Consider the following 11426-nt stretch of genomic DNA (forward strand, 5'->3'; position numbering starts at 1 on the left):
AATGGGACTCTTCTAGCTGATGTTCCTTTTCTACTGACTGAATGACACTCCTGGAATTCGGAGTTTAAGGAAGAGATGGGCAATGCTGGTGGCCCTTGGTCCCAGAAGTTCAGTGTAGAATCAGGTTTTCTAACTACTCCATCCTTCGAGGGGGAAGGGCACTGGTACTCACACAGCAGAGCCAGGACGGCCCCCAGGATGGGGAGCAAGAGGAAGCCCCCCTTCCAGGGTATGGGGCAGGTCTCCACGTGGCCGTGGCAGTCGCACACGGTGGCCTTGATCACTGCCAGCTGTTGCTTGTTGCCACGGTCAGACAGAGAAAGGTGCACATCGTATGTGTCTTGCTTTAGGAACTTCTTCAGCGACAAGGCCACTGTGTCTCCTGGAGGGGACAGATAATTTATTCACCTCGGGAAACCATAAATGGAACAGAGCGTATCACAGTGGAGGTTTGAGGCAACAGCCTCTATACCTGGGTGACAAAGGAAAGTATACGAAAAGCACACTTTGATCAAGTGTTAAAAATTAGTATTTGGCCCTGGCCAGCAGAGCTCAGCTAGGTGTCATCCCGTGTACCAAAAGGTTGCTGGTTCAGTTCCTGGTCAAGTCACATGCCTGGGCTGTGGGCTCCATCTCCCATGGGGGGTGTGCAGGAGGCAGCCAGTCAATATTTCGGATGTTCACTCTCATATGGAAGTTTCTCTCTCTCTCTCTCTCTCTCTCTCTTTCTCTCTGAAAATCAATAAAATATCTTTAAAAATTTTTTTTATATATGGCCGAAGCCAAATTCACCATCATGGTAAGGATTATTGGGGCAGAAAAAAAAAACTTACATTAAAAAACACACACAATGATCACAGTATTTTTAAAATATGATGTTTCTTAAAAGTCTTGTCATGCAGAGGCAGTAATTTCTTAGCACCATTAGCTGCTAGCCCAGCGGTCGCCAACGGGTGGTCCGAGGTGGTCCGTGAGGTCCGAAAGGTTGGCGACCGCTGTAGACTGTTCTTTGCCTCAAAACAACACTGTTCTTCCTAGGACAGTGATGGCGAACCTTTTGAGAAGACTTATATTTTTAATATTTATTTTATATATTTAAATGCCATTTAACAAAGAAAAATCAACCAAAAAAAAGAGTTCGCGTGTCACCTCTGACACACGTGTCATAGGCTCGCCATCACTGTCCTAGGAGACAGCTAACCTCATGCTTTCTCTCTTTCATCATCACCTGAGGGTATTTTTAAAATTGATTTTTAGAGAGAGAGGAAGAGAGAGAGAAACATCGACATGAAAAACATCGACTGGTTGCCTCTGTATGCACCTCGATCGGGGACTGAACATACAACCTAGGTATGTGCCCTGACTTGGAATTAAACCCATAACCTTTTGGTGTACAGCAGTGGTTCTCAACCTGTGGGTCGAGACCCCTTTGGCGGTCGAACGACCCTTTCACAGGGGTTGCCTAAGACCATCCTGCATATCAGATATTTACATGATGATTCATAACAGTAGCAACATGACACTTATGAAGTAGCAACGAAAATAATTTTATGGTTGGGTCACAACATGAGGAACTGTGTTTAAAGGGCCAGAAGGTTGAGAACCACTGGTGTGCACGACGGTGCTCCAACCAACTGAGCCACCTGGCCAGGGCTAACCTCCTATTTTAATAGTCCTCTGTTAACTGGCCACTGTTTTCCTATTTGAAAGTTCACTACCATTCACTACTGCAGCATTTTGCTCTTGCAAATAGTAAATATAATGTTTACACCTCAACTGCATGATAGCATTTCAATATCCTAAGCACTGATATTGTGAGCATCAATTATTAATAAATTCAAATGCATACGACTTGGGGACATAACATGTTACATGTTGTTAAGCAGGTCAGAGAGGATGCTAACCTGTTATGACTGCACACAAGTCGGGGTTGCTGGAAATGAGGCTGCAATGGGCACTGAGCTAACCGGCCTTCAAAAGCCCAAGGTGGGTGGCGGGCTAACCACAGGCAGGAGCTGAGCTCGGTGCAGCCTGCACTGGGGGCATTATTCTGGGGAGACGGTGGGGCAATCCTAGAGTGGGGAGAGGGGCTATGTTTGCAGGTGAGAAATACAGTCAGGGGCATCTCTGAAAAAAGACCTTCCATTTAGAGGCAAGGTTCTCAGGCAGAGAGCTACTTAAGCTTGCATGGGACTGTTTTTCATCATGCAGGACTTCCCCAAGCATGGCAGATCCTCACCACTCAATGCCACAGTATTTCCCAATCCCTGGGACAGTAAGAAACAGCCCCACATTTCCGGCTCACCTGCCCTCAGGGGTGCTGGCCTATGCCAGCAGTGACCTCGAGCCATTCTCAGTTCAAGGCCTCTGTACATTCACTGGGCCCCTCTTAGTGCAAAGGCCAGAAGGGAACATTCACCCAGTGCCACCGGCAGGGCGAGTTCTGCAGGCTGAACGTCTGGTCTGCCGTGTAGAGAGGCCACAATGTGGGGTATTTCACAAACACCTCTATCACCATGCTGTTCCCAGACACCGGAGGGCCGATATTTCAGTTGGTGGTGGTGGTGCTGGTGGCCGTGGTGATTAAATTGACACGGGCTATGTACCAAATCCTACTCTAATCTTCACCATAGCTTGGAGGCAGGTACTGCTATCCCTCTTGTACAAATACAGGAACTGAAGTTTAGGGAGATCAAGTAACCAGCTCGAGGTCACACTGAGTCAAGTCTGAATTAATTCCCCTGGCGACGGGGACAAGATCAGGTCAAAAAACTAAATTAAAACCAAGAACCAGGTATCAGTACTGTTATCGGGTGCTGGTATCATTGGGCTTTGGCCATACCGTTCACACCTGACAGAGCCAGAGCTGACCTGTTGGGAAGTCACGGTGGTGAAAAGGGCCATGGGCATCTACCGAGCACTGACGTGCCAGACACAACCTTTCCATGTGATCACTCACCCTCCATCGTAACTGGAGAAGCAGGTTCAGTTACTGGCACCACTTTATAGACAGGGGAATCAAGGAACCGTGAGGCTCGGCAACTTGCCCACAATCACAAAGCTAGTAAATGAAGGAGTCAGGTCTGGGACCAAGGCCCTGTGGCTCCAGAGTCTACTCTCTCTGAAAAACATGATCAGGGAGGGAAAAATGTCTTCTAGGCCACAAGGGGGTGACAGGAGACCAATTTGGGCTCCCCGAAGGAAAGGTGCTGGATAGATATACCCAGATCACAGGAATCACAAAAATGAGCCAATGCGGGTGTCGGAAGTTCTTTCTGCACTGGGACTAGCAGCAGGAACGGACACTGGGCATCTGGTTTCACTGCAGCAGAAGGCAGAGCCTGATTGTACGAGTTCCCAGATGCCGGAGGACCGATTTCTCTTGGGGGGGGAGGTGGGGGGACTTGGCCCCAAGAGGAAGAGGAGAACGTTTTTTAAAATATACTTTTTTCTTGAATTCAGAGAGGAGGGGAGAGAGAGAGAGAGAGAGAGAGACAGAAACAACAACGAAAAGAAAGAATCATTGACCGGCTGCCTCCTGCATACCCCACAAGACTGGGGATCGAGCCCACAACCTGGGTATGTGCCCTGACTGGGAATCAGACCGTGACCTCCTGGTTCTTAGGTTAACACTCAATTGCTGAGCCATGCTGGCCAGGCAAGAAAAGATTTTTTTCTTTTAAAGAGATAAATCAGAGAGAGAGAGAAAGAGAGAGCTTTTTTTTAAAAAAAATATATTTTATTGAAGAAGATTTTAAAGGAGAGTGATGCAGACCCTGGCCAGGGTGCTCAATTGGTTGAGTTTTGTTTCATACACCAAAAAGTTGCCGGTTTGATTCGGGGTCAGGGTACATACCCAAGTTTCGGGTTTAATCCCTGATCAGGGTGCATACGGGAGGCAAACGATCAATGTTTCTCTCTCACATTGATGTTTCTCTCTCTCTCCCCTTTCCTTTTCTCTCTCCCTAAAACAATAAGTAAATAAAAACATATTTTTAAAAATACTGAAACCTTAAAAAAAAAAAAAAAAGCAAAGTGATACAATGTCTCCAGGAACCTACTGGCACTTACTGGATCTGCCTCTCTCATGCACCCGGGGTCATCACCCGTTTAATACTAGTAAAGCCCCTCTCTAGGCCTGTGGCAAATAAAATACTACTGAAGGCCGAGAAGCTACAGGGGTATCGGAAAGAGAAAGGACAGAGGCAGGTGGGAGCAGGATTGGGGGCCAGAGACTCTGGCTTCCATCTTTATTGCTCACTCACTGTGCCCATGGGCATGCTATTTAACCTCTCTGAGTCTCACTCTCATCTGTAAATATGGAGAAAAAATACTGACCACAGAGGTGGTAGGAACATTAAATAAGGGAAAAAGTAAAAGCATCTTGCACATCACCAAGGTTCAATAAACGGGAGGCAGCAGAGTATTAGGGTAAATCAGCCTGCCTGGATTCAAACCCTGGTGCCATCAATTTCTAGCCATAGAGCCTCAAGCAAGGTAAGCCCTGGTCTGTAAGCCTTGGTCTCCTCATCTGTAAAATGGGTGTGTACGTGGTAAAAGTACCTTCTTCACAGGATTGTTGTGAGGATTTAAAAACCTAATCTACGTAAAGCATCTGAAGTGGTGTTTAGCACCAAGTAAGCACGCTCAGTGCACTTTACTGTTATCATGGCGTTGGGACCCTGACCCACGTGACATAGTCACACCCCCTCTCTCTGGGCTTGTTTTTCCATTTACACAGGACGGCAGTTGGGCTAGAATGGTATTTAACACGTTAAGCGCCCAGCCTGTTTTGTCTTCTGCATGGAAAGTATAGTGTCAGTCATCAGTGACGGACTGGGCGCTTAACGTGTTAAGGCTCTTACGGAATCCCACAGGCTCCCGATAGGTAAATCATTAGCCTTGGATTGATGTTCTCGAGACCATGACCTCTGTGGCCCACAAGATACTCAGTGGGCGTGTGTGTGGGGTCCTGGTGTGAGGCAAACCCACCCAGCAGAGCTGGCACCCGCCTGCCACCATCACTCATTACCTTTCTCATTGACCTTTGCCGTCCAGTAGATGTCCGAGTCCTGTGTGAGCTGGGCCTTGAAAGGGGAGGCGTGTGGGGACAGGTCCTTGTCTGTGATGTTCAGCACCTGGGGCACAGGGCTTTGGTTGCAGATGGTGATGTGACGGGGCTCGGGGACAGGGCCGTGGTCGTTGACGTCCACCAGTGTTAGCAGGAGGGTCCCTGTGCCAGTGGCGGGAGGGCTCCCTGTGCATAATGACACGTACGCTCCTTCTCAACATCTGCCCTTGATTGGGTTGATGAATCAATGTTAAGCTCCCCTATGATCCAGTCGGCCTCAGGGAGGGTCCTGTTACTGCCTGGCTGTAGCCTCTGAAGACCCTCCATACACTAGCTTCACTATAGATCAAACCAGTGATGGCAGATACAAGGCAATGAGCCAGCATTCTCGTTTATGTGTCCACAGCAGATATTACTAACTGACCAGAGCATAGAATTGCAGCCACTTCATCCAGACAGCCACTAGCATTCTGTCACAAAGCACTACTGGCCACCTCTGGGCTAATGCAGCTTCCCTTCACAGACCTCTCACCTGCCTCCAGGCCTCCATTCACTCACTATGTGTCAAACAGAGATGACAAGCACATCACAACCCCCACCCTGCCATAGTGTGACATCACTAATCAAGCATGGCACTTCCAGGCAACCCCTTTCAATTAATCCAGGGGACACGGAGAGGCTAATTCAGGGCTTAGTGAACCACAAACTTAGGCTTCGAAATATCTCCTAACTCAGGTTTTAGGAAATCAGAACCATAGCCAGCCACCCAAGGACCAGTCTTTAAAACACTCCTCTGAAGGACCCCTTCGAACCCTCCAGATTGGAATGCTAACACCCCCCTACACACACACACACACACACACACACACACACACACACACACACCCCTACTCCCCCTATGGAGGGGACATGCTGTGTTATGTGACCTGGGAACCAAAAGTGCCCATGAGGAGGGGCTGGGAGGAAGCTCTCACCATCGTCCGTGGCCAAGACTATGACTTCATAGATGTTGTTCCTCACAAACCGCTCATCCTCGCGGTCCAGGACTCCCGCGGCAGTGACCTGCCCACTGTCCGGGTCCATCGCCAGCCACCCTGCTGGGTCTCTCAGGATGTGGTAGCTGGAGTGGAAACATTGAGAAGAGTCACACACAGAATACTCAGAATTCTGGCTTCCACACTGGCCATGATAAACAACCATCCAGAAGGTTCAAAATACTTAACAATCTTTAGGGCAATGACAACAAGTACTGATCATAATAAGTAACTGTCCAAAAGGTTCAAAAGATTTCACAATCTTTACAGTAATAAGAATACTGGCCGTAATAAACAACCGTCCAGAAGGTTCAAAATATTTCACATTTTTTAAAATATATTTTTTCATTGATTTCAGAGAGGAAAGAAGAGGGAGAGAGAAAACCATCAATGATGAGAGAGAATCATTGATTGGCTGCCTCCTGTACGCCCCACACTGGGGATCAAGCCCAAAACCCGGGCATGGGCCCTGACCAGGAATAGAATCATGGCCTCCTGGTTCAGACGATCATGCTCAACCACTGAGCCACGACCGTCGGGCAAAATATTTCACAATCTTTACGGCAATGAGAACAAATACTGGCCATAATAAACAACCATCCAGAAGGTTTAAAACATTCCACAACCTTTACGGCGATGAGAACAAACACTGGCCATAATGCACAACGCCCAGTGCATTGGTCCAGTGCACCTGGAGGCATCCAGCTCCTGCATACCTGACCCTCTGGCTCCCCCTGTCCGGGTCCTGCGCAGTGTAGGTGCAGACCGGCTCCCCAGCAGCGATGTCCTCCAGGACCTCAACGACATTGGAGGGCGGGACGAACACGGGGGCCTCATTCACATCCTCCACGTGGACCACCACGGTGGCCGTGGAGGTCGGGAGCTTCACTACGAAGGGAGCCTCGTTGGTCACTTCAATGTACAGCGTGTGCTGGTTTTGGGCCTCAAAATCCAAGCCCTGAGAGGGAAGAAGGAGGATGTGAGCTGCCATTTTATGAGGAGGCACCATGCAGAGATGGGGTGTCAGAAGGAAGGGCCCACCACGCTGCCCCTTCCCTACCTATAAAGCCACCTGCATTTCCTGAGTGGCATCTAGAGGGGCCTCTCAGACTACCCCACCGCCCCAAAGGCAACTGGACTGGTGAGCCCCAGAACTGGTTCCCAATGGGGTGGTGCCGCCCGCTAGTAGGCACTGTAGACACTTGTGAAGGCATTTCTCTCTGTCATAACAACTGGGGGTACCACTGGCATTTACAGGCTGAGGCAGGGACGCAAAGAACTGTCCCATATCCATGTGACTAGACAACATTCCGCTGGACATTTGTGTATTCACGGGTGTGAAAAATCTGTTTACAATTGCAATCTAGAACATGTTTTACGTAAAAAACTCTTTTTGGTGTGGTTTTAATATAGACTGAATTTTCTAGGAATGGAACTTCTGAGGGGGAATTGTAATTTGATTTGTTCAGGCCTTCCCCAAGAGTTGTTTATTTGCTGTTCTGGGGAAAAACATTAATACCACTTGTGTTGTGAGCCGCCTGAATGAGCCAGTATTCACTACATTAGAATGATTCTACAGAGATACAAAAGAAATCAAAGAAAGATCAGTCCCATCTTCCTGAAGTATTCATTTTATTTACGTAGAAGATACCTAACTACTAAGTAATTCAGAATACCTTACTATCCAATCACCTAGATATGGATTAAGTACAAAATTAGCAAGAATTCCACTAAGACAGAGAGACCTTCTGTGTGTGGACTGACTGAGGCCAGCCAATGAACACTGGGAACTGAGCGGAGGGGCTCCACTGACCTGCTTTGATGCGATTTGGGTCCCTGGTTAAGATTTAGTATGAAGGAAGGAATTTCGCCACAGGAAAGGGATGGGGAAGTGCTGGAGGCCACTGGCCCGGTGCGCGCTCTGATGAACTACTGGTCCAAGGCACATGTCCCCAGGCAGGGATTACCTGCCTCCTTGTCCTGGAGGCTGCAGACCTGACTGTCCCAGATGTGGCCCTTGTCTAAAGCCCAAATGGACTCACCTTCTTGGTTGTCAGGATACCCTGGTTGCTCTCGGGATGGGTGGTGATGGTAAAATGGTCCCCACTGTCACCTTCCAAGATGCGGTAGGTGGCACGCCATGCCGGTGAATTGGGGGCGTCCAGATCAGTCACGGTCAGCCTCTGTACCTCACGGCCCACCGCGTTCTCGGGCACATGGGCCTCATACTGTGAGTGGGAAGCAGAGTAGTCAGAGCAGAGACCAACACTCAGAGAGACTGTTCTATTCTTCTCCCGCTGCAAATCCTCCATCCAACTCTAGGGTGCCTCATGCCTCTTGGCCTTTCTGGGACCACCCGACTCAGTCACCAGGATTTCTGGGCACAACAGAGAGGCAGCATGCCCTGAGCACCGGCCTCCCAGCTGCTGGGACAGACCACAGCCATCCGGGCCTGCTTTCCCTATATCCAGGGGCCTGATACTCCAGGAATCTCACGGGTCTGGGTGCCCAACCCCCTCCAAGTGTGACCACCTATGTAGCTGAGATCGGGAAGGCATAAGTGCTCTGGGGCAGGGACCGGGATTTTTTTTGTAAGTTCTAGAACAGATGACGACGACTAGGAAGTCAACTGCTTGGAACAAATTTTAATCAGCCTTAAGTAATGCTCTGCAGCCAAAGCTGCCTCAAGACAGAAGGGAGTTAGGTATCGTCTCAACTGGCCCCGAGTTCTGTCACTGGAATGTACAAGCATTCACTGGGTGGGCGGGTAAATCAGAAGTTTTTTTTTATCATTGAAGATTTTCATATGGACTTATACACCAGGGGTGGTGTTACACAGATGATTTCATTTAAAACTCAGAACAATGCAGCAGGTGATATCATGATCCCCGTTTCTCAGATGAGGAAATGCAGCACAGAGAGGTTAGGGAATTTGCCTGAGGTCACACTGCTTGTCGGTGGTGGGGCTAGAATTGAAGCAACGTAAGCTGGTTCTGGAGTTTCATTAGAAAGGAAACCCCTCGTCCCTCATTGCTGATTCAGGAAGAGGGAAGGAAGGAAGGGGCGTTACCTTTTGGGGATCAAACACGGGAGCGTTGTCATTGGTGTCGAGGACTTCCACGATGGCCACTGCCGTGGTGGTGGAGCCTTCCCCGTCCAGGTCGGTAGCATGGACGGTCAGTGTGTACTCAGGGACTTTCTGGGGAGGAGAGGAGAGTGGAGGCCACTGAGAGTGCATGTCATAATTTCAAGAGTTTCACCAAAAGGTCCCCCATTCTGACAATGGACTCTGTACCAAACCCTGACCCTTTGAAGTGTATGTCTCCACCTTGCCTCAGGACAAGTTGTGTTAATAAAAATCATGGGGTCCTGGGGACGGAGAGAACCTAAGACCTTAGACTTAAGATCTTAGAACTTAGCTCCTTTAGCTAAGCTCCTCTGACCCCCAATTGCCTTTCAAAATTATATCTTGTCTCCAGACTCTTTATTAGTCTCTGGACTCCTATGTCATCTACGCACAGCCCCTTCTCCAGATTCCCGAACCCTTCTTAATGCTGGGACAAGATCCCCGGCAAGTGCAGCCTTTGGAGAATGCGGAGGGTGGCAAAATGTTTCTCCCTCTGACCGTGTTCTATTGACTCCTCAACCCACCTCCCGAAAGAACAGAAGCGAAGGGTGGAAGAGGAGGGACTGCCCATACAAACAGCATCCCTGGGCCTGTCGGGGGCTGAAGCCTGAGCACTGCCCCCTGACCCTGGGCAGATGCAGAATGAGAGCTGTGAGCAGGGATGTGGTCAAAGGAATTAATTAGGAAACAGGAGGCAACTCCAGTATCCAAGGAGCTAATTCTACTTTGTGGTCCACGGGGGACAAATCTGGGCCATGTGCATGCTAAGTGAGCCGTTCCGAGAGGAAATGAGAAAATCTACAGAAAATATCAAATGTCTGCATTTTATAGCTGCCTCCTCAGCCTCAACAAGATGGTTTGGCGGCATGCCATTGGCCCAATGAGCTGGGGGACGCCAGCATAGGAACGGAGCAGCAACCACTGCCAGCTGACGTGGGTCCCCACTGTTCCACCGTGGGCTTCGGGAGCAGGGCCAGAGGTTTCTGCTCTGAGTGTCAGGCCCTGGCCTGGACAAACCTGGGTAGGCACCACTTTTCCTAAGGGCCACTCACCTCCCGGTCCAGGCCACTGGAGATGACGCTGATGGTGCCTGTGCTCCGGTGGATGGTGAACATGTTAGGAGGGTCCTTTGGCTCTTGGCTGTGAATGGAGTAAGCAACCACCCCATTGTAGGTGTTGATGGCATCGTCCTCATCTGTGGCTGTCACCTGCATCACAGATGTACCTGGAGGGGAGAAAGGACGAGTGAGCCCCCTTCCTGCTCAGTGGCTTAGACCCATATTCCACTTTGTGACAGAGATCGCTAATTGGTGCCCATTTTCCATTCTCCCTTTCTCCTCCCTCCCTTCTTTCTTAGAGACATAATCCTCCACAATCACTTGAGGCTGGGCACAGGCTTACCTGGAGCAAAGACTATTTCCCATCCCTTCCTCAGCTGGCTGTGACCACAACTCTAAATTCTGACAAACAGCATTTACAACTTTGGGGGACGTGTTTTACCGCGTATGGGTTTATTCTTCCCACCCTCCCCCTTGTCCCAGGTGGAATGGCTGGAGCTCCAGCAGCAACTATGAGACAACCTTGGGAACCACATCAAAATAGCAGAGCAAGAAGATAGAGTCTAGGTCTCCAACCCTGGACAATACCATTCCAGACTGAACTGACCACTTGTAGGCTTCCTAAACATTAAGGGGGGCAAAGGGGGATCTTCCATCTTGTTTAAGGTACTTAGACTTTAGACTTAAGATCCTAGAACTTAGCTCCTTTAGCTAAGCTCCTCTGACCCCCCAATGCCTTTCAAAATTATATCTTTCTTTTGTGTTTCTTTTGAGAATTTCTGTTATTGGCAGTGTAACCAATTTACACTTCTCTGTATGTATTGTCTACAATTCGGAGAGGAAGGAAGAGGACCCCTTCCCAGCAGGACCCGTCTTTGAGAGCATTACTATGTACCTACTTTCCTGGTTTGCTGCTGGCCTCCCCAACCCTCTTCTCCAGCCCTGGGAATTGATTGTTCGCTCAGCATAAACCATGCTCCAGGACCTCCTAGCCCAATGATGGCGAACCTTTTGAGCTCGGCGTGTCAGCATTTTGAAAAACCCTAACTTAACTCTGGTGCCGTGTCACATATAGAAATTTTCTGATATTTGCAACCATAGTAAAACAAAGATTTATAGTTTTGATATTTACTTTA

General features: G+C 49.0%; 1 protein-coding gene across 1 annotated transcript in view; it reads right to left on the minus strand.

The window, feature by feature from the left end:
* The window catches only part of CDH3 (cadherin 3), a 32244-nt gene that overhangs the window by 13084 nt on the left and 7734 nt on the right, over nucleotides 1–11426 (minus strand). Inside the window, exons 5-11 of the mRNA XM_015567810.1 lie at nucleotides 10285–10457; nucleotides 9176–9304; nucleotides 8148–8333; nucleotides 6822–7063; nucleotides 6046–6191; nucleotides 5033–5257; nucleotides 173–382 (exon numbers count right to left, since the gene is read on the minus strand). Of these exons, the coding sequence (XP_015423296.1) occupies nucleotides 173–382; nucleotides 5033–5257; nucleotides 6046–6191; nucleotides 6822–7063; nucleotides 8148–8333; nucleotides 9176–9304; nucleotides 10285–10457 (1311 nt within the window). The remainder of the gene's footprint in view (nucleotides 1–172; nucleotides 383–5032; nucleotides 5258–6045; nucleotides 6192–6821; nucleotides 7064–8147; nucleotides 8334–9175; nucleotides 9305–10284; nucleotides 10458–11426) is intronic.

The sequence above is a fragment of the Myotis davidii genome, unplaced genomic scaffold (assembly GCF_000327345.1).
Source record: "Myotis davidii unplaced genomic scaffold, ASM32734v1 scaffold243, whole genome shotgun sequence".
Taxonomy (NCBI): domain Eukaryota; kingdom Metazoa; phylum Chordata; class Mammalia; order Chiroptera; family Vespertilionidae; genus Myotis; species Myotis davidii.